At 39.9% G+C, this 25,988-nt stretch overlaps 1 protein-coding gene across 12 annotated transcripts in view; it reads left to right on the top strand.

The window, feature by feature from the left end:
* The window catches only part of enox2 (ecto-NOX disulfide-thiol exchanger 2), a 179,420-nt gene that overhangs the window by 54,989 nt on the left and 98,443 nt on the right, over positions 1–25,988 (top strand). For 4 of the 12 annotated variants that reach the window (XR_005693870.1, XR_005693871.1, XR_005693869.1 and 1 more), the window contains exon 1: positions 1–15,556. The exons of 7 other annotated variants lie outside the window; for them this stretch is intronic. Coding sequence is in view for 2 of the 5 variants with exons in the window: in XM_040016334.1 (XP_039872268.1) it covers positions 15,499–15,556 (58 nt within the window). In the remaining 3 variants the exon portion in view is untranslated. The remainder of the gene's footprint in view (positions 15,557–25,988) is intronic. One more of the 12 variants, XM_040016335.1, reaches the window with a different exon arrangement.

Below are 25,988 nucleotides of genomic sequence, written 5' to 3'. Positions count from 1 at the left end.
AAGTTGTTTGGTTTCTTTGCTGCGACGTCCAACAATTAGGATTTCCGTGTCATTTATTCCCTGAATCCCCGCGACACATAAGGAGCTCTGTTTGAAATGGGACATTTTCTCTGGGCTCACAGGATCTAATTAAGCAGCGATGTTGTTTGAACTCTCACATTAACCTGCTTACTCTGCTTTATTCTGCCAGTCCTCTGTTTATAGTCAGGGTAAATTTGCCACAGATGTCCCACAGCTTTGTTGTTGTTGTTGTTGAGTGTTCTAATCTTAATTTTCTCGAGCAATGACTTGTCAAAGATTAGTCTCGTGTCATTAATTTGCCGTATTTCCGAATGCAGTGAGCGTAGTGACTAAACAAAGCGGTTTCCTGTTGCCCACTGTATATGCAGGAGTAAAGCAAAGTTGGCACACCTGTGAAGAGCAACCATCAATCTGAAATCCTTTATTTAAACATCTTTTAAATGTTTTGGGGTGGTTTTTTGTGTGTGGTTATTTTATGTCACTATGCAGTGATGGAAAAAAACACAAGTCTAATAAAACAAATGATTCAGGGGGGCAGAGGCTAGTGCTCTTGTCCAGTGAATTAGAGGGTTTTCATTTTTCTGTTATACTCTCTTTTATCTTGCACAGACAGACAGGATCGGTTCCCTTCTCCTATTTCCTCCCCTTCCAGAGGCACAAACATGCCTTGAATCAAATTGAGTGAATGGAGGTCGAGTACCTCCCTATGACCACTGGGAGAGAATAGGTCCATCAGGCCTTGTGACAGCCATTTACCTCCACACTGCTTTAGTCCTCTCTGATCAACTGGCAGAGCATCTTTAGATTGCCTTTAATGGCGTGAGGGAGGGGAGGCACTTTGCTCCCTAGATCTGTCAGAGAGACCGGATTTATAGGTTGTACATAGAGTGCTTGAGAAGCAGCTTAAATATTTCAGCTCTCTTTGGCATTGGATGATAGTGCTGCAGAACAAATTAAGACTGAATACAAAGTGGACTGCTGTATAATGCCAGGAGATTTAGCAACTTTGGAAACTCTTAAATTTTAATTGGTTGCTGCATGACAATTTGCAGTTTCTAAGTGGAGCTCTTATAGCAGTGCTGGCTGACGGAGAGAAAAATGTGACAAAAGATGGGGAAAAAGAAAAAATATGACTTACACGATCGGGAAATGTTTGATATAGTGAATAAAACGACTTCAGTGACAGCCTGACTAAGCAGGAATTTACTTGGTCTCGTCATAAATTGCTCTATGTGTTTAGTAAGTTAAAACGTAGACATCACATAGGATGCTCTCTCTGTGCCTTAGCAATTCAAAGTCAAATCGCATGCCTTATAAGTGAAAAAAGGGAAACTAAGATAAATACCATAATAACTACACAGGACTATTAAGAAACTCTGTTGTTATATTTAAGGTGTGCTGGACCTGGAAAAGTAAGCCAGCTGACTGGAGACCTGCTAGTTTATTAATCTTTGTGTCACAGAAAGAAGTGTTTGTGGCAATCACGAGCACATCAGTTTAAAATGGAAAAGCAGTTGGCTTCAGTTTCATCCACTCTTGCGATAATCTCAGAGAGTCATTTCCTGACTCAGCCGGCCCATTGGACTTCTGTCACCTGACTGCTCCGAGTTGCACTGACAGACAGGTAGGAAGCTCTTCATATTACTGATGAGGAGAGCTGTGCACTCGAAAAGTGTGAGTTCCACTTCAGAAGCTTTGGTAAAGTGTTTGGTGGTGTCTGTTGGGCAAATCTAGCTAGTCTGGGTAGTGCTGCTTGTACAGGCATTATTAATATGGCTAAAACATTTGAACTCATTGGTAAGAATCTAAGGATTTTGTAGAACTGGGTGAAAAGCCTCACTGGGATCCAGTATTATCTACTTCATGTACTCTGTATCACTGTAGTGTGCATCCAGTCAAAAATCGAATAAATAAAAGTAAAGATGGCAACTTTATAGTTTAGAATTCTGGCTTTTTATATATAGAGAGAAATGTTACCATTTTGCCTCGCAGAATTATCAGTAAGTTTTTAATATTTGTACTGTTCAAATTTTGCCAGGGGCTGCTATTAGATTTTGACCAGTGAGATTATGGTAGTGTGTTTTTTGTCATTATGGCCAAAACAGTGTGTGCAGCATTTTGACCTTGATATGCTCATGTCAAAGTGAAACAACTGGTTTCATTTTCAGCCAGAATTTCAAGGGTTTTCTCTTAAAGGATGTCCTGATGTTCCCTTAGTACACTACAAGAAATGCAGCTGCACTAGGGCCCAGCTGTTTAAATCCTTCTCTCCCTAAACGTAGTCATGTGTTTGGCTTACAGATCTATAAAAGCGCCTACTTTTTTCCTCCCCCAAAGATTCCTATTTACCAATACTAGTAGATGGCGTTGTTGCATTTATCTAAAGAGTGAAAAATATGGATGATCTAGAGAGACCTAACTAACCCTAGGTGTTTTTCTAAACAGCTGTTGTTTCCTGGGGTTATACTGCTACTTGTGACAACTGATAACTAAAACTAATTGGTAAGTTTTAGAGTGCAGAAATGCATAGAAGTTTTCCATAAACCTTATTTGTGGATAACAGTGTTTCATCCTTAACTTTCTGTCTTGAAACAACAAGAGCCATTCATTAGAAACACATTACAAAGCTCCCAATAGGAAAATGATGTATATCACCTTTTACAAGGTGGTTGGCTACTTTTGTCAAGTTACTTCCTTTCATTCGGTGCTATCACTCCTGCACCATCTGTTAGTCTGATGTTTAAGACTGTTGGTGTGGTGACTTGATTGTTCGCCTCACTGCTGGTCCTAAATCTCTGTAGCAGCCTACTGTAGTGTAATGAATGTTGCTAATTCCTGTGTCTAATGCTCACTTGTATGTGCCCTCCAGGAATCCTACTTAACTTAGTCTAAGTGTTCAGCCTCTGAATTACAACAGAAGTGCTAAAGTGAAGCTAAAAATCTGTTCAGGTTAAAGAAATGTATATTAGCTTGTGGAAGTTTCCTGTGAGGATCAGCAATGTTGGCAGCAGCCGCAGTTCAACCTGCCATCTGGTATTGAGTAGCTAAGAGAGCTTGGCAGCCTGAAGGCAACCAACTCGGGGGCTCCAATGCTATCACCGACAGAGCTCTTCATTACTAATCACTTTCAAGATAAGCAGCCACGCAGAGAACCTTGAAATTGGAGGTAAGGACTTTGCAACAGCAAGTTCAGGAGCTACATGAAAGATGAAGTGAGCCATCAGACTTATTCTACATTCAAAGTTTGTGGGATGGGATTGTGGCTGCAGTGCTGCTGATTTAAACCCAGCTGACAGTCCCTTTGAGCAGAAGACAAGAGAGTAGTGGTTTGAAGAAGCTGGATTATTCTGTTCACCAGGGAGATGCTGTACAACTTTTCTACATTTTCATGACTTCTCTCAAAAAACCTGTACTGAACACTTACGTCTTCTGCAGTGGTTCAAAAATTCTGTGTAATTTGCAATCCCATGGGAGTTTTGGTAGGCTAAGCCAAAATTTAACAAAGAGATTGGATCCTGTCACTCAAATAATGTTCATGTGCACCCATATTTCACAACGGCTCGCTCTTAAATGTAAACACACTTTCACTTGTGCCGAATCAGTTCAGACCCTTCAAACCAATACTATTTGAACTGACATGGTCTGCATAAAGGGGAGGAAAGCAGTAGGATTAACAAAGGTCTGGTCAAAAGCTTATGCACTGAAAGATAAATTCCAAGAGATTTAAACATGGCAGATATGGAACGGTGATTAATAACAGACAACGTAACTCAAGTTACATTTATATTGTTCCTAACTTTTATATGTGTTTGTTTGCTTGATTAAGGATAATTGCTTATAAGAACTAATTGGCCAACCTTTGGTTTGTGGACCTCGGCATTAGCTTTGTGAACTAAGGTAGCGGTCCCCGACTTTTTTTTTTGCGCCACGGACCGGTTTATGTCCAACAATATTGTGTTGGATATTTTAAGGTGTTGCGGTTAAATACAACAAAATAAAACCAGTACCGCTACCAAAAAAGATGATTTATTCATAACACACGGGAAAAGACCCAGAGAAACAGAGTTAACGATAAAATCATAAGAAAATAACGATAAAGATGAAATACCCTGAAAACCATAAATTTCACTCTCGAGGACCAGTACCGAACAACTCACGGACAGGTACTGGTCCTTGGTCCGTGGGTTGGGGACAGCTGAACTAAGGTGCACACACCAGTCATAATTGACCAGTTAAGCCTTTACAACATTAGGCAGCAGCATCCTAGTGAATACACAAAAAAGTTGTTTATATAGATTCACTGACTGACTGGTCAGGGACTGGAAATGGCTGGTTTTTAGCATGCTCTGCCTGGGCTGGTGATCATCTAGTGAGTCTCGGATTTCAAGCTGATTTATTTTACACATTAGCATGGAACTTGTCATCAGCATGACATGTCCATGAGGAAAATCGTTTTGGGTACAAGACAAATAATGATAGCTCTTTTGGGATGTATCATTTCATAGTAATGGAAGATAAGAAAAGACAACTCTGACTGAAATGGTTGTACCTGGTAATGTGGTACTGCTTGGATAATAATCCTTAGTATTTATTTTTAAGGTATTTTTGCCGTATCAAGCAGGGCCAAAAAAACCCCAAAATACTTCAAAGTAGCAAAATGTATACCATGATGGATCACCAGAGGGATGTAGGACACAAATGTTGTACATCCTGGAAGTTAATTGTGCCCACTGCTGCTTCAGAGATGGTATTACAATAAATCATCTCCCTTACAATTGTACGATAAATCAAGCCACTAAATGTAACTTCTATATCACAGTTCCATTTTATTTGGATTTGTTTTTCTTTGAATGTAAGAATAATGTATTGCATATACTGTGGATTAATTTGGGAGGAGACAAAATGTATTAAAATAAGTTGCATGGTATTTATGTCCCTTTTGCTTCTGTCCTGTGAATCAGTTGTATAGGAGCTGACCCTCTTGGCCAAAATCTGTCCTTCACAGCATCGATATGTTTAACATTTCCCCCATAGCTTAGACCGTGGTTCAGCAGTTTGGACCAAAGAACAGGGGTGTCCAGAGATTGCTTGTCTGGAAAGCAGCCATCACTCTACTGTAATAGAGACTGAGAGCTTGGATTTATATGGCTCTTACTTTGGGAAGAAGGATTGGCTTAAGGGGGGGAAGGAGCTTGAAAACAAAATGGTACCAGAATGGATCCAAGAATGCATTATTAATAGGGTAGCCGAGGTTCTCTGTATTCTGTCTTTTAGGGGCATTTTGCTTGTTGGTGAAGCTCTACAAGGAATAGCTGCGTTTTTATGGAATGATAGAATGGCTATGAAAGACTCGCTAACTTTATATTCCAAGCCATGTTTACATGATGCCTTTACCCTGTGTGGAAATCAAGTTGAAAGACTTGGGGTAACCCTGGAATTTTCCATTTGCAAGAGACATTTCTGTGGTGAATTTTTCTTTGGGGTGTTTCTTTCCATTTTGAATCAACAAACACTTACTCAAAGGTCCCCACTGTGTAGAACCTTTTCATAGCACCAGAGAAGAGAGGGGGGGAAACCCTATCTGAAATGGAACTAGACCAGCTGAAAAGTCGGGTGCTTGAGCTCAAAGGAAGCCCTGTACTTGCATGTTTACTGCACTGAGTCTGGCTAGAGTCAGACCCCCGCTGCTGGATAAATGCAAGGTTTTTTTTTTTTCTGTACTCAGCACATCTTACTGGCCAATATTAGTTCTGTAGCTTTTTTTTATTTTTTTTTATGAAAGGTCAGCATTTATGGCAGGATGATACAACACCAGTGTAATATATTTCTTTCTTTTTTCTTTTTTTTAATACCCAGGAATGTGGTTTAGTTTCCAGTTGGGTTCTTTAAATTATAGCTCCGTCTATTTTGGAACATTGGAATGACAGTTGAGGTCAGCATTTGGTTGAACCTAAGAACGTCAGCGACATGACTGGTGTGAGTTAAATTCAGGACGCGCACATAGATGGATTAAGTTCACAATTAGACCCTTTACTGGCCTTTTACTTTGGTTTTTAGGGAAATAAATATCCAAAATCTCAACAGTTTATCATTTGATGCAACATGTTGCAGGTTAAATAAGTTAAATAAACGCTCATGACATTGCATATGTAATCCACGTAAGCAGAGTTGGTCAGGATATCGTTCAGGTAAAGAGTCAGCGTTACTCTGGTAGAGTTCTTGTTATTTCTGAAGAGTTAAAGAAACAAACATACAGAAAAAAAATCCAGAGTATGGACAAAGGTCCTCTATAAGGAGTCCCAAATTTGATCTCTCACTCCAACATCATTCTCGTTTTCTGTAAAAACACGGTGACGTTGCTGCTGTTCATTAGCCCGATTTAAGAAAGCACCTCTAGTGTGGTTAAGGCTCAGATTACACCCGTTACCACACTGGCAAAGTGTCAACAAACATTCTTGTGATAATGTGAAAAAGGGACTCAGCAGTTCAGCTTGAGCCATGTGAATTGCCACTGCACCTGTTCTTTGACTTTTCATGCTTCTCATGAAAGGCGTTTTAGTGAATGCTGGAAAAATGAGCAAATGGAGTGTAACCGAAGCACATACCAAGCAAAATGGTTTATATTAACACGGTACATCTGCAGCAAGGTATGTTTTGTTTTGGCTATCCAGATGAGATGGAGAGAGCTGGAGCTGCTTTCAGTGCCAGCTTTAAGTGTAAGCATAGATCTTTGCTGTGTGCCATACCCCATCTCTGTTACCTCTGGAATGTAGGGGGTTTTTAATAAGGGAGAAAAATTGCCAATTTCAATCAATGCTTGATTTGAGAGCAATATTGGTGTTGATATGAGGTGAGAGTAGTTAGATAAAGGTCCAAGGACTGAAAAGCTTCTGTGTGAAGTCATAAATCCTCAGGATTGCCCATGAAACTGCTGTTTCAGTCAGACATTTAAGACATGAACGAAGTCGATACCAGTGTCTTCATTGATGCTTGATGGACAATTTTTATTTGATTCAAATGTTGATAAAGACTTTTAAGGAATATCCAAAAGCAGGAATATGTTGGCTTTAAGGAAATGTAGCTTGATATGTCTACACATCTTTAAATACTTGTTGATTGTTTTCTGTCAGTCCCAGAAATCGATAGTTGTTTCTCTTTTTGGCTTTGCACAGTTCTTATAGCGTTGTTTGCTGATGTAAATTCAAAAATTAATTAACATAATCATTCCTAGATTCTTAGTGGTGTTCGAAGTGGAAGCTGTGACCTTTCGGACATATGCTGACAACAGCTGACTTAACAGCAGGGCACTGAATACAGCCATTACAGACAGAGAGGTAATTGAATTCACAAATCACCATGGCTCTAGGTTTATGGTGGCATTGGACTTTATGGCTCATATGTCAGAAGCTGGTAGGCAGTTTGTCAGAGGAGGCTTGGTAGGAACAAGAAGGTGGTGAATGGACGACCATCTGAACCTCGCTTCAGGGTGGCTCCTAAAACAGCTCTTCCAAAAGAAATCCTGTTAAATATTATAGCTTTTTATATAGCTTATTGAAATGGACCAAAATATGATTCATGGCTTCTTTGTGTCCTGTTTTCTTTGATTGAAATTGTCCTTCTTACTGCCTTCTTGTAGTATTTTCCTTTTATCCTGCCCCTCGTTGTGCTTTATTTCTTCAAACATCAGCTTCTCCTCCTTTTTCGTTTTGCTTTCCTTGAAGGCAAAGTCAAATGTATCTAATGCAACAGGGTGGCTGATGATAAAGTGTGTGTATATGTTTGAAACTGGGTGTGAGGAATAGCTAAGAAGAATCTTTTCCCTGCCTTCCTCTCAGAAAGCTAAAACATACAGCAGGTTCTCAGTCATGCTTTCTGTGCCTGTCCCAACAGAAGTCGAAGAGGTGGATCGATATGAAGATTAATTATTGTGTCCATCTTGAGGGTTGCAGGATAGCCTGTATTTTTTCTGGCCTCTAGTGAGCACCCAAATGCTTCCCTTTTTGACGAGCGTTGAAGCTTTAGCTTGTTAGTGTGGTCTGTGGACCGAAGCTGCACTGAGAGAAAATTGGACCAGGCTCCAGGGGTAACTCGTTGAGGCTCAGTGCAGCTCAGCTTACCACCATCACCAGGCAAACCAGGGGTCCCGCAGCATTTTCTGGGCTTATTGTAACCTCCTGGATATTAGGTATTAGGTTAACCGTTCTCTAAGGTATCAAAAGGGGAAGAATATCCTGTAGGCTATGGTGAAAAGATGGCTTTCTCCTGAGCTCACTGCATTTTTCAAGAAACAACTCCAGGCTAAGAATATTTATAATCTTATGTGCAAGCCCATAATTACTTGAAGTAGAAATGACTCCTTATGTACACTGCAGTGGATCACTCTGCTTCTAATTATTTAGCAGGAGTTTGTGCAATTTATCACTGCGTCTTTTTTTTTTTTTTAAGCATTTTGATGTATTGTATTTTGAACTGTCTAGTATGTCATGCCAATAAATCAACAGCATGTGTTTTGAGTAGAAGCCTGAACTGCCTATACAGGAAGAATTTGCCGACAGCAGAATGATAAATTTCCCTGTTGAAGTCCAATGGAGCGTTTTAGTTTGATAAAGAAATGTCGAAGATGTGTCATCAGATGAACTCGAATCAGTCACAAGTAGGTGTCACTGGGAGATGTCGGGAGCGATTATGTCGCTCCAAGCAATCACTGGTTAGACTGAGGAAGATGATAATGGAAAACATTGTCAACGTAACCAACAATCTATCTTTCGATTGAGTCCCCTCAGAAAGATTTGCGCATCCTTATGAGTTGATTGCGATGTGCTACCTTAATGGATTTTTCCAGATTTAAAGAATGTAAAGTCCTAAAAAGCAAAAGCATGAAACAGTAAAAGTCTCTGGCTTTGATTTCATACTGTATCTAGTTTTGTCCAGAGCGCCCACGTAGTACGTTCTTGAATTGTACATGCAGGAGTCATACATTATGCAGAAGAGCTTGTCAAGTCCCTCACTTCAGTCTAATCTTGATTGGACTGTTCAGAATGTAATATAATGACAGTAATTCTGCAGTGTAGAAAAACTTGTCCGGCTCTAGTTAATTAAGGAAAAGTGTTGAAGTCTAATCTCTGAAGGATGATTCAGTTAAAAAACGCTTATACGAACAGTGACTTTTGTGTTAGTGACATGTTAACTTTGACATTACAATGTTTTGACTCTCCTTTACTATTCCTACTCAGAATTTCACATTATTTTGTGGTTATTTCACTGTTGCAAAATGTCATGCTTGTCACACTCTGTTGCATAGAAACAGAAAATATTGTTTGCGGGAACTTTGAGACACGGCGCTCATCTTTACTTGCCAGTCGACACACAATTGCACTTTCAAATCACTGCTGGAATGAAGTTGTCAGCACTAAGAATGGTGAGGACAGCTGAATGCGTGACTGCGCACACATACTTGGGCGCTTTGTTGGTGTGTTTGCTCTGTCTGTATCGAAATGTGTACTGTTGGAATCGAGAGCACAGCGTGTCAATCTCCTGTTTGCGTTTGCATTCAGAGATTGAAGATTTACGGAATGGAAATAAAATGACTATTAAGTCACTATGTGTGAGGATGTAGCAAATAATTCTATTCACTATTTGTTACTGTAACAATATATTGTTAATTAAATGCAAAGAAGTAATAAAAATTAAAAATGCAAAGTTTGTCATTTTTGTCCGATGAACTGAATTTTTATTCCATACTTGAAGAAAAGGTCAGTTCATGTAATGCGTCTATCAAGAGTAAGAAGACAAAATTATGTTCTGGATCTTGACCCAGAGTTTCAGCTGACCTTAACGGATACTACAATAATAAAAAGGTGTATAAAGTTCTTTCTCTTTTGATGAAAGCGTAAAATATATACCACAAGTTTCACAGGCGTGGATTAAACCTAGTCCCAGACTGAGAAAAGTTCAGTGAAAATTTCTAATGATCAAAGTTTAGAGTCTAGGAATAGGTTTAATTATTTCTTGGGCTCTTAAGTATAAGGGTGAGGAGGGTCTGCTAAGAGCAAGACCACTGTTTAGTATTTTCGTGATGGAACTGAAGTTCGGTAACGACTTGCACATTTTTTTTTATAGTGTTAAATAGTCTGTCATTGCCACCTTGTGCTTGTCACACCGTATTCTCTCCTTTTTTCCTCTTTCATCATTTTGGCCATTAATAACAGAGTAACTACAGTCTGCATGCTCTGATGAGTGATGGATGGATAGACGGCACAAAGAGAGACAGAGGAGAACAAAGAAAACACAGGAGTGGAGCCAGGCTCAGCCAAATCATAGCCTCCAGTGCTATCCTCTTGCAAGATCTATGGGGCTTCATTTGTTTGTGCCGTTTTGGTAATTAAACAGGGGAGGCCCACTCAGTGGAGTCTGGCTGCTGGCTTAGTTTCTCTACCCTAATCTTCCCATAAGACCAGATAATTAATGATGGAATGGCAGGAGTGCCCACAGTCCTTCTGTTAATGGAAGGGATTCATCTTGTTTGCTCAACTTACTCCATGTTTCTTTATTCAGAGCTTGGCCATGGTGTCATCGCTTTGGTGGACGAGGATATCGAGACTTGGTATCTGTCCAGACATCTAATGACAAATGATAGTGTGGCAGCATGGCGTAGACGGGGATATTTTCAGCCAAGACTTCTCCTTCATCTTTGGTGTCAGACTTTATCAGTGTTGTTTGTTTTACCCACATATTATATGGATCACGAGTGGAGTGCTTAAAGTTTATTTATAGTTTATTGCACATGTTAAAAGCTATGGTTTATGACTTCACTGTGGCACTCAGCCTCAAGCCAGTTGGTTCTTCCCAGGGGAGAGAATCAGAGCAACTCACCATATGACAAGATGTTGTCCACATCTTGATGGTAATGCAGTGATTCTGAAATATTTATCTGCAACCGAAGAAGGAAATAATACTTGTACAAAGTCAAAGTATTTATTTATTTACTGTACTATAGTATTAGGGCTAGTATTTAGTTTCAATTTAGGTGCAAATTTTGATAACTTTATCCCAACTGTTCTGTTTTTTTTCAGTTTCTTTTTTCTTTAACTGCAACTTCTACTTACTTTACTCTGATTCTTTTCATTAGCACCACACAAGGAGTGATAAATGGATCAGTATCAGCATTTCTAACTGTCAATAAATTAAAAGTCTAATAAAAAGCAGAGATGGGAGAAGCAAGTATCACTCAGAAGTAATGCATTTCTTGGACTATTTTCAGCTACGGGTTAATATGCATTTTAAGTAAGTCATGTATATGAGATTGGTGTGTTACCAGTGCACAGTGTTGCTCATTTGTGTTGTTGTGAACACAAATAGGTCTGGTTACTGAAGATAGCTATAGCCGATCAGTTAAGAAAGAAATATTTATGGCTTTTGATCTTAGTTTTTGTTCACAGTAAAAGCGATTTAAAATATTACTGAGCATTGTCTTTAAAGGCTACCCTTTAGTAGTTTGATTTCTGAACTCTGTAGAAACGAATGTGTGCATATAAATTCCAAGAATCTGTAGCCAAAGAACAAAACTTTATATACTGGATTTGCTGAAATGTAATCGCAAAACCATCAGCCGGTTAGGCTGTGATTTCGCCATTTATTTGCTTTGTTTATCTGCATTCACAAGTGGCAGCAAAAATGACTACTCAACAGGTATGTGAATTGCCAAGCAAGAGGTCTTCTGCTTTCCTTTTTTTTCCTGGCAAATCACTGCATTACTTGGCACGTAACCTTGATCTGTAGAGCGGTGGTTTTGCGTATGTTGTGAGAGCAAATTTGTTTCCAAACTTGACGTCATATTCATTTCTGTTTGTTTATTCATGGTCGCAATTAGGTGACACATTTTTTTCTATGACTCAGATACATGCGTCGCCATGCAGGCGCACAAGATAAACAAACTGAAAATCTGAATTGGAAAACATTTTTTAAACTTCTTTAATTTTATTTCATTCATTACTTAGATTTAACTTCCTGCTGGTCTCTGTGTCCCTGGATATTTCCACATTTAATCTGTATTCACTTCCTGTTATTGACAAATGTTGGACTGAGTATGCCCTGTGATGCACAGGAGGTGGACATGTAGCCTGCAGGTAAACAGAGCTGTGAGGAAATAAGAGCTATGCCCATGGTGGAAGTGTTCCTGTGGGCAACTAGCTGCTCAAGTCTCCCCTGAAGCAATATTTTGACAAAGGCTTTTAAAGAGCCGAGCTGTCAGCTTTGGCTTCCTGACCAGGCCCTCATTAGCTAACACCACCACCAAAAGAACAGGCTGATAGAGACGCCTCCTCAGCAGCACTCGAGAAAATGCCTTTCTAACTGCAAATTAATTTTGAATTGGGGATTCATGGGCGAGAACAAGGTGGGGAGCGCTGGTGAAGTGGGCTTCTCTGTATGAGTGACGTGTCACACAAATTCTCATTAATGTGGATCTAGCAGAGAACTTAATCCCCAGGAGCTGCTTAAAGGTAAACAGAACAGTATGGAGATTAGAAGCTGACATTTTTGGGGGGAGATCCTGTGCATTATGGGATTCCTGTGGGATTCCCGCTGGATGGGAGTCAGTTTCACTATTCATTACATGACTCCGACAGGACAGGGGAAAAAATTCATTGGGAACCTAGAGGACAGGAATAAAGAAGCTGTGTGTCTCTTGCAGTTGCTGGTCAGTCACTGTTGAAGATTGATGGCTTCATCATGCATCTACAAACTCCAGATGCCATCAGTGTATTCTGGAGTGACCTGATAAAACCATATGCGCTACTTTTAAGTTATCTTTAGTAGTTGCCAAATGCAACACTCACTTGGGGATAATTGCCTTTCACAGATGTAAAGCAGGCAACAAAATGCAGCCTGCTGAAAATCACCTTTATTGAGAAGCGCAAGGTGCCGTAAGATGATAACATATCATTGAAATCATTATATTTCTTAAAGTCTCTCAGTGCCAGCATTTATTAATGCTTAGCGTGGACCTCTGAGGAATTCAGACCAATGGTATGGAACTGGTTCTTATGCAGACAGAGTTCAGCTCTAGTCCATCAGAATCCAGAAATAGCTCTGGGACGGCTGCTCTGGGACGGTGTTGATATTAGGAGGCTTTGAGGTATTTAGAGGTCTGTCCATGTTGGGGTTTCACTAAGACAGGTTCTATATAATGAAAAGTCTTTGCTAATCTGTCTGTAATTCTTCCACAAATCATTGGTGCATAAGTAGATTATCTTGTCTATCCCCTAAAATCCATTTACTATTCAAGTTTTAAAATCTAGAGCCTTCTTCCCAATAAGTTTAGACTGCACCTGTTTGAATGCCTGAGGTAATTTAATGTTCCACATTAAAAACAAGCAATGCTAATTTCCCCTCAGTAATCTCTTGTTTGACATCCTTCTCAGCAGCCTACCTAAACAAACCTATCAAACCCATTTACTTCAAATCCCGTGCATGTAGTGCCGTGTATACAAATTCTGATTGGGTTAAAGTGTAATAGTCTAAGTGTATGGCTATTATTTTGTATGATGAAAAGTACCTTCCTCATCATGGCAGATAAATATTTAACCCAAGATAGACATTGTTGTTCGTGTGACTTTGAATTAAAAGAAAAGCAGAAAAAGAAACAGTTGTGCCTGCATGGAATTAGAACTACAACCCAGCCCTATTAATATGATTGATTGATAATACATTGATTTTACATCAATGCCATATTGAATGTATTGAGAAGAAAGCTACTTGGGTTCATCTTGGTGTCAAATATGTATAATTCATGAATTACACAGAAAAGCATCAGAGATGGAAAGAAAATAAAACACAGTACTGGGTGTAGACAGAACCGTGCAACTGCTTCTTCACTTACACGAGTCCTCTATTGATTGAGAAGGAGATTGCAATTGATTGAAAGTCTGAAATCACTGAATCACTCCAGTTAAAATCAGGCTTCTCCTCTTCTATTTCAATGATAATGCATTCTGCACAGCACACGAGTAATGTTCTGTGGCAGCCTGGCAAGTTTATCTTTGATGAAAACAAAGGTATTATTCACAAATTTAAACCCACCTGCTAAATATTCTTTCAGTCCGCTTTGTGCCACTAAAGCAGCTCAGGCACCCAGAGGATCCTTCCTGGGTGAGGTCCCAGTGGATCAGGCTTGTTCCGGCGCAGCCCGTGGATGCTTAATCAGATTGGGATCTGGGGAATTTGGAGAAGAGGTCAGTGCCTTGGGCTTTTCTGCAGGCTGTTCCAGAGCAGTTTTGAGGTGTGGCAAGGTGCCTTGATCTGCTTTTGCCAGATGTTGGTACATGTCAAAATAACATATGCATGAATGCTAAAATCAAGTCTCCCAGTTGAGGGGGAGGGGTTTTCTGCTTTATTTTATGTAACTTTAACTGTCATTAACATAATCTAAGGCATATGTTCAGTGTATTAGATTTGTTAATGGATGCACTGTATGTTTTAGATGGAAGTGGGAATCTTTATTCATTATAGTGGTCGACAGGCTCTCTGTTAGGCTTCGTTGCCTCATCTATAGTTGCATTAATGTGATCTATAAACCCCTAATTGCCTTTGCCTGATCTCCTCTATGGCTATCGCTTTTACTGTCTGCAAAGGTCATTTCCTGTCCCATATCTGTATTATTCATTAGGGAGGCTCAGCCACTGCAAAAAAGGAAAAATACTGGGAGGATATTTGCAATATTGTCATTCAGTTTATCCGTCAAATTATCGAGAGCAAGCTGGTCCCTGAGAGATGGTTTGAATGTGCAAACAGCTGGGAATGTACAGCTGACTTCAGAGGTCAGCAGAAGGCTATCCAGGCTCTAAAGGCTGCTGTGAAACATTTTTATGAATCACCTCCTGCACTAGGTCAGAATTAGAAGAGAAATTAGAGATGAGCCATGGAAGTTTGTGTCTGTGTGCAGCAGAGACTCCCACCTACCTTACTTGGTACACTTGTGAAATATAGTGCAATATAGTATAAGAGGACCTGAATAAAACGAATTAATCTGAACTGTCGTCTACTCGCAGTTTAGCTTGAGTTAACATCAGGGGACGAAAGATCCTGTTGGCCAAAGGCATCTATAAGAAGTAAAAGTCTGAAAAGTTACTGTAATTAACCTGTGGAACGACTGTCAGTGGTGTACTTTGTACTTTCCCATTGTCGTGTACATTTCAGTGGTTTTCTGTAATGTTACCGATCTCCGACCTGTATCCCCATGTGATGTCTGTGTTGTGTGTGTAAGGTCGGGGGGCGGGTCCATTCCACTGCAGGGCGACCTGCATGTGGCAAATAAAGCTGATTGATTGATTGGCTTGCAGCTGCCTTGTCACCTGGTCTGCTTTTGGTTGTCCATGAACAAGGTGTCAGTTGATTGTTGGCTTTGGGTCGCCATTGCTCGCCCTGTAGCTGCTGTGCAGGTCTCCGAGGCATGCAAATCTGCTGCTGCCAAGGACTGTGATGCCCCCGGCAGTTTATGGTGGAGGCTGCAAGCCGGCAGGCATAGGCGATTATCCTGGTAAGCCAAGCTTTAGAGCAAAAAACACACCCATAGTCTGGGCCTAACGACAATGTATTTGTTTTTCATTTGAAATTTTCAATGAAATCTTATTTATTTGTTTCGCATTAGAAATTAAGAAAGTACATGGTGTTTAAGCTGGTGAACAATCATGCTTAAATAATCCACATTTACAACATTTGTTTTGACAGTTTAAAAAAAAAAAAATGATGAAAAAGTCCAAACAAAGCAGAGCCTTTGATTCCTCCAGACTTCTCAGTTGCAGCTCATAAAGTGACTGGTGAGTGTGACGGAGCATGGACCTCAGCTGCATTGTTTACACATTTCCCATAAGTACTGTTTTTTGTTTTTGTTTTTTCCATATGTTGAGTCAGTCGCTCTGATTTTTCTAAAAGTGTGGCAGACAGCTCACTGTAACTGAATCATGTACACATGTTTTTGGCAATGAACAGTTTATGAAGCAGACTTTTTGAAGCTGATACTCTCAATAGTTTTTTCTCATTTTTTTTCTCCATTGGTAAACTTAAATTACAGGATTTACTTGTTGTGAAGTTTTTATATTTGCAAAGTGCATGAAAGGAAGGTGAGCTGATACTCTTGGGGAGAAAATGAACAGATAGCATGGTTTATTTACAGGCAGTTTTTACAACAACTACTTAAGGAATGTTTCTTAAAGAAGTTTTGGCTTGTGCGCAAAGATGCCAGCCACTTGTTGGCCAGGGAGATGAGCAATGAGTAGAAACATCTGACAAAGTAAAGCTCCGATCAAACATCAGTGGGTAGCAACACAGTTTCTTCTGTAGCCTAGAGATCTATAGACTGTTGTGTCACTATTTAAACTTGATTACTATAAGGCTTATGGTAATCAAGTTCATGATAATAATGTAATTTATGGGGTATGTGGAGTCCTAAGGAATAAGCATATCTCAAGTTGTGAATGACAAATCCCTACATTCAAAAACTGACCAGTAAGCTGAGAAATTGTTTAGTAGCTAAAATACCAACATTATGGATTATTGTGGATTTTGCTCAAACTGGCTTGGTAATACAAATAGTTTGCCTGCCATCCACTATCACACTCAGCTACAGCTGGCCAAAGTGACACATTTACCCCCCTCTTGTAAAGACAGATGGCAACAAAGTGTCCTCATCAGCTGAGTATTTAGCAGTGCCGTCAACATTAAACCTGTTACTACTGTAAAATTGGCTTTATTCCATCATCTATCTTATTTCCAGCATTTTTATAAAAGGGTGTATACATCCTTTCTGAAAAACACTAGCTAATGGTGTACTCTTGCCATCTCCAACAAAACTTTGTGCTTACTATTCTTCCTGCGGTGGCATATTTTGTTAGTGAAGTTTGCACCAGGGGTCACATTAAAAAGATGATTCACTTTGGCCTTTGTCACAGTGTTTCTCTCTTTTTAAATGAGTCAGAGCTTATCTTTAGCATGCATCAGTGGAAACCCAAGGCATTTGAATAAATCAAATAACTCACAGAGTTCCTAAGTGGGTGTTTACTTGACTGAGTGCAACCCATTGTGACCCCGACAGCTCCCAGCCTCCCCAAATTAAAACAAAGATGTTTTGCGCTCTTGTGCCCTACTTCAGCTGTTTTCTTTATTTGTGCCTCAAATATCAGCGTGGCAGCATTTGGAAGAGATTCTCCCTGACTTGTTCCCTGGTCATTTCAGAATGAGGTTTCTCTTGCTCCACTGAATAATTCCTTCTGGCACGCTAAAACCCCCTTTTCCACAAACACCTTCTCTCGCATTTGCCAGTGACAAAACAACAAGAGACTTCAGACAATGAGTGCTGACATTTTCTGCCACAGGGTCCATTAGCACTCTCATGTGTGACTAAATACTGTTTTGGTTATTTTTGCATTCACAGCTCCAAATGTTAGAACGTCTGTACTGAGTAAGGATAAAACAGCACAAAAATTCCAGACTGTGTGGATGACTTAAATGTGCAGTATCATAGCATTTTACTTATTTATTTATGTATTTGCTCTGCTGTGAATCTTGGTGTTGACTTTGAATCTGTAATATTGTTGGCAAACAAAACACACACCTTTTTTTTTTTTTTTTCACTCATTTTGAGACCATTTTTCAGAAGAATTTTTTTTTCTACCAGGAAAAAACTGATAATTTGTTCCCATCCAGTCAATGGAAAATGTCAGATAAACAGCTTAACGACTATATAACTGTATATTTGCACCAACAAGGTGATTCCCAAAGAGTTACTAGCCAAAAAGATGGCTTATCTGGCATTGGTGTGTAGTGTGTCCTTAAAAAATAATCAGAAACTGGACAAGTTGAGCATAGAAGTGGCAGACCTTAAAAAAAAGAGACTTCTCTACTGCAGATGAAAGTATCTGAAAATCATATCCTTAAGAAATAGGAAAAAAACCCAGCAAAGACCTGATGCAGGAATGAACAGAGGCGTCTGGCTCTTCAGTTGACAAATCCACAGCCTCATCAGAAATGGCCTCGGTGGAAAGGTGGCTGTCAAGAAGGATGCAACAAAAAGAACCGGGCAGAAGTATGTCAAATTACACATTTGGACTGAAATCGGTGCTAACAGGTCTTATAGAGCGATGAATCCAAACACTTCTGTTATATTCTTAGCATATCGCTGTTAAAATGTACGGAGAAGTTCAAGGGAGAAGTAGACGGTAAGCATCCACAGCTATCTGTAAAACATAGAGGACCTGCAGTGGTTTGGAGCTGCATTTCACCCACTGGTGTTGGGGATTTTGTCAAGATTGATTGAATTAGGAACACAGAAAAGTACATCAGATTTTGATCCTCCATGCAATACATTCTAAGAAACATTGAATTGGCTTCATTTTTGCAGCATGACGATGATCCCAAACACACTGCCAGTGAAGTAGAAGCATACCTGAATAGAAGAACACACAATGGAACGCCGTCAGTCATGGATTGGCCTCCCCAATCCTTCGGGAATCCTGGAGAACTGTTCCTGGAGGTTACACGAAAGCTTGCCTCAAAACTTGGTGTTGTTTCTCTTGAGCTTTTTCCCTTTTTTAGCAAAACTAAAGAAATGAGGAATGGCTCAAATCTCTCTCTCTCGATCGATCGATAGATAGATTTTTTTTTTTTTTAATTTTTTTTCAAAATGGTGACAAAATATTACAGTGAAATTATACAACAAAGTGTTGCTAACGGTTTTCAGCAAATTAGTTTGTACAAAAGGTCATTGAACCACATTTGAAGCCCAAAAAATGTTTCATGCTGTACTGAAGGGACACAAAGGCAGAAAGCCTGGTATGACAGGGAGATTCAAGACACCACAACCACAGAAATGGGCATAATGGGACTGACATTCACACAGTGTTCCCACGAAGTCATTTGTAAATGGAAAAAAGACACTTTTTTTTTTTTTTATTTCTACATATCGTCAGATGACTTTGCCTTTTCTTTTTTTCTGACACCTTCAAACCTATTTTTAGTAATGTCGCTACCGTCATAGATCAGAACAACTATTTTTGTCCGTATTCATATTAAATGGAACAGTTTCCCAGAGCTACAAAAATAAAACTTGAGTTCTTGTAAGCCATAGTTTAAATTCAGATTACGTTAACGTGATATTGTGGTTATGGTTTAATTTACTTGCACTAGATGCTTTTCAGATGGTTACTACTGGATTATCTTTACATAGGGGGTGTGGCAAGTGAAATGATTTAGCAGTATGTCATGTCATACCATGGATCAGTAGATCTGCAATAAGAAATTCCCAGCTGTTGAGTTTTTGAACTAGGACTCAGACTGCTATGTCTTTTGGTGGTAGTTGTAACAGCTGAAAGTAAAAATTACTATTGCTTCTAATCAGCGGTTATAAAACGGCAGAATGTGTGTCCTACTGGATCGTGATCAGCATTAGTCCCCGCTCTGAGGATGAGAGCAAGCTGGACCAGCATTTAAAGCTCCGACTCCTGGAGAATGACAAGTAGCCATCTGGTAATTCTCCTCTTCAGACCTGTACGGTAGCTACATCCCGAAAATAGCATCAAAGGCAAAGAATTGTCTTTTGAAAATGGGCTGTTCTGGAGCTAGACAGATCTCACTTGAATTGTCACTCAGGGGGTCTGATGCAGTTGGACACCGATTCAGTTGCACTCATTTTGTCATTTCAGAGAGGGAAGAGAGCAGAAGCTGCACGCACAAGACAAACAATACAAACAAGTGTGGAGCACTTTTTACAAGTATTAATTGACACACAAGGGAATAAGACTTCTTATCTACTCTTCTTGAAACCAAGTACCGCCTCTGGGATGTTCTGAAGAGTGCTGATGAGGTGTGGGTGTGCTTTTCAAAAAATGTGCTTAACATGGTTTCCAAAGAAATCTGAAGTTGTGACGCCAGCTGAGTCAAGAAACTAATTTTTAGGACGGTTGTGAGTTGATTTAGGCTAATGATTCTCATTTTCGTGTACTGCTGGCTGCAGGGCCTGAACTTCCATTGTATTTTGAACGTATTGCCTTTTTTAAACAGTAACTTGTCACTATTCATTATCTTTATGGATTATTACAGACATCGGCTCTATCTCCTTTGATTAATTACTATTCTCCAAGTGCATTTAATCAAGAAACAAATTATAACCGCTTTGTAAGAAATACTGTCTATATGGAAGCCATCACGATGGCCTTAGGTTACATCAGTATTCAATGAAACTGAAAACTTTCCTTTGAAAATTATTGCAGTAAATACTCCAGTGACCCTTTTACTTAAGGCAAGCAAGTACAGAAAATTGAGGCAGAAAATGATTCAAATGAGAGAGTGAGCTTGAATGAGAGATGTAGTACTAGGTTCTCTCTAAGCTTTAAAGAGTTTTGTCTGAGAGATGATCTCTGGCCTTACTTTGGTTCTTCGGGGGCTTTGCGACAAACAATAACATTAACAATGCAGGAATTTAATGACAGAACTACTTAGATTTTCATTTTAAAATAAACTCTGACCTCTTTCTCTGGTATTTCCTCCTAGTCTCCATTTCCTGTGCCTAATTTATTCTCTTTTCTCCTTAGCTTTTAATTATTAATAAGGCTAGATAATGGTCAGTTCCTCCAATATGCAAAAGTGATATAGTTTTACATGGACAAAGGCTACTGAAAGAGAAAAGTTGGACTTGTGCAATCAAAGGCAAAAAGCTAGAGAGCAGGACACATCTTGCGGCTTTTAAAAGCTTTTGTCAGCGCTGGCAGCTGCTCATCATAAATCTCCTCTGTCCTCTGTTTCTATCCTTTCCTTTGCAAGTATAATATATACTCGGGTCTGAAACAAATTATAGAGCAGCAAAGATTTCAGAACGGACGGGATAGTCTTTGCAGGAATGAGTCAATCCTTGCTATTAAGGAGCATTCATCTTCTCTGTACATGGTGGCAGACACCAACCAAAGTGTGCATTGCTAATGAGAGCGATCTGGCAGACTTCTTCATACTGCACAAGTTAAGATCACTGTGAATATTTAGATCTCACAAAATAAACATAATCTCCTGATGTGACCTCCTGGTTGAGCCAAGTATGCTTTAAAGGTGACCGTTTTCAGCCAGCAGTGTCCAAACTCAGAAGAGCTCTACGTGTGCCATTGTTGAAGTATGTTGGAGCCAGCGAGCGTCTCATTACTCAGCTCTCTGGAACACAAAAACACATCACCATAGGCTGGATGGTTTTCCGACAGACTGCTAATAGCGTCGACGGCTGTTTAAGGAAAGGGTGAGTGTTTCCAAAGTCATTAGCATATGAGTGCCAGTGCCAGTCGTAATGCATGCCACGCCGTAGTAATGATACAGCAGTTGCCTACATAGCCAAGATATCCTTAGTAGTGGAGCCTAATTGTTGATGGCTTGATGTGGCCATGCCCCACATGCATTAAAGTATCCTGTCTTTCAAAGGAGCGAACAGATGGTAAGGGCTTAGACATTTTGTGGCCTCGAGGACAGTAGAAAAGAACGGGTCTCTCGGGAGAAACCTACATTTTAACTTCATCGCCTTTTTAGATTTATTTGACCAACGTTATGCAGCGGTCTCAAAGGACATTCCACATGCATGAGCGTGTGTGTATGTGTGTGAGCTAACGTGACCTTATCAGCTGCTGTGTTGTCTCGTTAACACACACGCATGCACGAGTGCACACGCAAACAACCGCATGCACTGACTGCATTGCAGAAAGGGCATAGGCCTCTGACAGTAGAAAGCGGATTAGACTGCAAACCAAAGATTCTTAGTGAGTTTAATGGAATAGAGATGAGTGGATGGGAGATTTAAATAAATTAACCTTCAGTGAATCCCTTGAGGCTTGGAGAATGACAGAGGGGGTCTGAGGAGGATTTTTTTTTTTTATAAACTTGCTACTGATTTAATGAATAGTCATGACATTATTACAGGGAGCTTGTATTCCTCAATTTGAATGCAAACTTGAGACTGTTTGAAGCACAGCTCAAGTGAGCACCGCAAATATGGGCAAGCGCGTAAATGTATTTCCCTCCCTAAACACTAATAACCTGATCCATTTTTTGCCACAGTTTGAGCTCCATATGCCAACTTATTATTAGTGTTTATTTTGCATGCAGAAATGGGTGATGTTTATAAATGCACTGAGATATTCTGGTGCTGGCATCTTTTTAAAATGTCATCACAACATCAGGGAATACATTGACCTTTACTAAACTCCCAGCCATAAGAACATAATTCTTTCTACGTACTTATCACGATATTAACCCTGATTGGTGTCTCTGACATTTACTTAAAGATGCAAAAAGCTGAATATCCTAGATATCATTTTTTAGGAGGATGCTATAATCACTATAGCCAAATTACCGTACATCTTTAAACTGCATTGGCAGTTTAAACTAGTCTTATTTTTGTCTAGTTAGCAAAAAAAGTCTTTTAAATGTCTTTTTTTCTGAGCTATGTTGTTGAAGTGTCATGCATCTCGCTACTACACCCCCAAATCTGTAGGGAATGTAAGTGTAGTGCGCAACCACAAGGTCTGTATGCTGAAACTTTGTCAGCGCCAGCTGTAAAAAAAGGGCTTTTCTAGAATGTACAGTAAGGTCCCGTAGAGCACATATCACACTGACTGTGTACAACCAAGCTGATAGATTACCCAGCGGAAATCTTCTGTCTTAATTTGACAGGTCTCCATGGAAACGGGCGTACATAACAGCATCACGTACAATCTCCAGTTGGTAGAAGCCCCCTTGGGTAGCGGTGTCACTGTGCCCTCCATATTCACCGTAATCAATTTTCTGCCAGACTTCCTCCCGTCCCGCCTTGAGTTGCTGAAGCTGCGTCAGGCCAGGCTGCTGTCTTAATGGCTTTTAATTGCCTCTGGTTTTACCTGGATGAAGTCTGTCACTCCTGATCAAGAACATGACTTAAAACACCTCGAGAGTATTCATGGTGATCAACTCATGTGTGCGCACAACACCGAAAACTGACAGAAGAAAACTGGCCCCTCAGGCGTGCGAATTCAAAACAAAACCCAAGTTTTCATTAAAGCTTGAGTTTGGGAAACTTGTCTCGGAGATTACGTGACATTACGTGACAATTTGTTTTTGACTGCTGCCGTAGCTCGCTTAAAATATGAACTACTGTGTATTGCCTATGCGACAGACTAATAATATTTTGTTGTTAATATTTTGTGGAAAGGGTGAGAAACATACCCTCGGTTATTAATTTTCTGTCAGAAAACACGGTTGTACATAAAATGATAATTTGTTTTTCCCACTTTGTGTGAAGTGCTTGTGGTTTTAACTGCTCTTTGTCTTTGCTATAAATACACAGGAAGTGAAAAGCTTCGTTAATGGTCTCTTGAGAATACCACAGCTGCTTGCCATTCTTTGCGTCCTTTGCTAAGCCGTATCAGTCAGACACCTTGTTTATTCATATCTTCAGTCAGCTGCCTTTTTAGGAAGCTTGGAGCTCGTGTCCAGCGAGTCCAGAGCCAGAATGTGTCCTGATGGACACACAAGACGGGATATGAATAGAGTAACATCTCATTTTATTGTAGTGTCTGATCTATGCACAAACCCTTTTTAGTGAGTGCTAAGTGAGGTCTTGTGACTGATCACTACCCTTTCAGGTGACTGAAGGTTAATTTGGGATCCTGTTTGCAGACTTGCCAGTTGCCAGCAGAAATGAGACTTATAGCCTGTGACTGTCACATTACTCTGACCCACACTCTGCCAGCTTTGCAGTAAGTGCAATGAAGCATGATTCAAAATATTACCACAAAGTCACTTTGTGGGCTGCATTATTATATCGATGCTTATGTTGCCTCTTGGTAATGGAGCCTGAACTCTTAGGCCATTCTTATAAAACTTTCATACCTTTTCTACCCTGGCACTTATTATGCATGTGGTCTGCTTCACTAGTGTGTCATCAATATAGACAATATAGTGTTGACTATAGTGCTAAAGCATTTTGTGTATTGATTTTAAAAACTAGTGGCGACAGTATGGCCAAACCTGTCTCAGTGTTTCTTTAACATTCTGGCAGCTTCACTGTATATCACGGCATTATTAGAAATGGTTTTTATTATTATATTCAGTTAAAATAGTTGAATGTCTAACAATGCAATGCCATCATTAAAAAAATTCCAGCAAAGAACAAAGACAGAGAATCATTTAGTTATCGAGCAACGTTGCATTTGTGTTCCAGGTTTCTTAAATGTGAATGTGTGGTTTCAGTGGAGCTCGAGCCCATCACAGCTGTTATAGGGCAATAGTTTTGGTACATCCTGGACAGGTTGCCAGTCGGCCTCAGGATCAACACTAATAGCTAGTTCAGAATCACCAGTTAACCTAACCCCATGAATACCTTTGAAGTGTGGGGTGAAGCTCACAATGACATGGGGAGAACATGCAGTTTCCATACAGGACCTTGTAGCTGTGACCTCTTTCCAAACTGTGACGCCAACTTGGAATTCTGTTTAAACAAAACGAAACCAAAAAAATGACCATTTGGTGTCCTGTGATGAACTGACAGCCTATACAGTGTGTACACCGCTGGCTGTCTGAATAGAGCTGCCCGAGCCTGCCTCTCCTCAGTTGCCTCCACCAAGTCTTCTGGGGATGACACCAAGGTGTTAAGAGTAATGTCTGTAATATCTGCAGTATGTGCCATCCAGGAGGCATTCCACCTTAGCTGGGTTCTTTTGAAATAGCCAAACAAAATAAGAAAGAAGTCTTGGTTTTGCTTCTAGTGGGGCAACTGCTCTGGGTTTCCCCCTTGCTTCTCACCACAGCTGGGTATCATGAATATGTTTTCTTTTTTTAGAGCATTAGGTCTGTCGGATGCATCCAACTGTGAGCTCACAAACTTGCAAAACGGAAGCAGTGTATGGGGAAGGTGTTTTTCTTGTTTCGTTGACCAAAGTGCATGAATCTGCTCCATCTCAACAAGACAGAAAAACACACAGATCTTTATGCAGCATTTCCTCTTCTGGCTTTTTTTTTTGTGATGTTCAGGATTAAAAGTTGTTTTTCACCTGATCTGATAGGCGAATGTGCTCAGCCACTTTAAACGTCCGATGCAAATCAGTGGAGCTGAAAGACGCTTTGTTGACAGTTCGGGTTTAGTAATGCAGTGGATTAGTCAGAGAAGCTGATTTATTTCCGAGGTTGGGACTGTGTTAATGGAATGTGCCACCGTCTTGCCCTTTGCCTTGTTCAGATGGATGAATGCCCAATAATCTACATGGTCTCTGTATTTTCTCTGCTCTAGTTTAAAGACTCCGCTGCTTAGGTCGTCCCCGCGCTAATGCCCATCCTCGCAGTGGTGCGCTAATGCACATTTCCTTATGCTCTGCATTATTCATATCCACCAATTGGTTTATTAGCTGATATTTGTTAGATTAAAGGCTACAAGAGAGTTATGCAAACGTGTTAGGAAGAAAATCATTACAGCTCAGTGCGCTGTCTTGTACTTGAAAGCTCATAGGTTCAATTTCCATAGCTCCCAGTGACTTATGAAGTGTGATACAACTAGATGTAAGATACAACTTGTTTTCAACAGTGTCAAATTAAAAAAATAGGGCATTTGTGAAATAAATAGTCTTATCTAATTTCCTAAATTCCTTAATTTGTATAACCATTAGTCTAAAACCTCAAAGCTGATCAGTGTACTAAAAGAAAATGAGTAAAGCAGGCTAAACGTGGGATTATGGATCACATTTCATAGATTGTGAGGTAAATTATGTGTGAGTTTAATGAGCAGTTATTGTTGTAACTGCTTGGATCCAGCTTGGTTACTTCCATGTTTTGTTTTTGTGTTGTTTGTTGACCTGGCTCAACTTTAAAATAATCAGCAGAAACTGGCTCGCATTCTCCCAAGAAACTCACAATGTAGACGTACTACCTTGTTTCAATTCCAAGGCAGTTCAATGGTGTTTTAATGAGCCACTGAC

Source organism: Simochromis diagramma, unplaced genomic scaffold, assembly GCF_900408965.1.
Source record: "Simochromis diagramma unplaced genomic scaffold, fSimDia1.1 OVJJ01000685.1, whole genome shotgun sequence".
In the NCBI taxonomy this organism is placed as follows: Eukaryota; Metazoa; Chordata; class Actinopteri; order Cichliformes; family Cichlidae; genus Simochromis; species Simochromis diagramma.
This window is presented reverse-complemented; position numbering and strand designations above follow the sequence as displayed.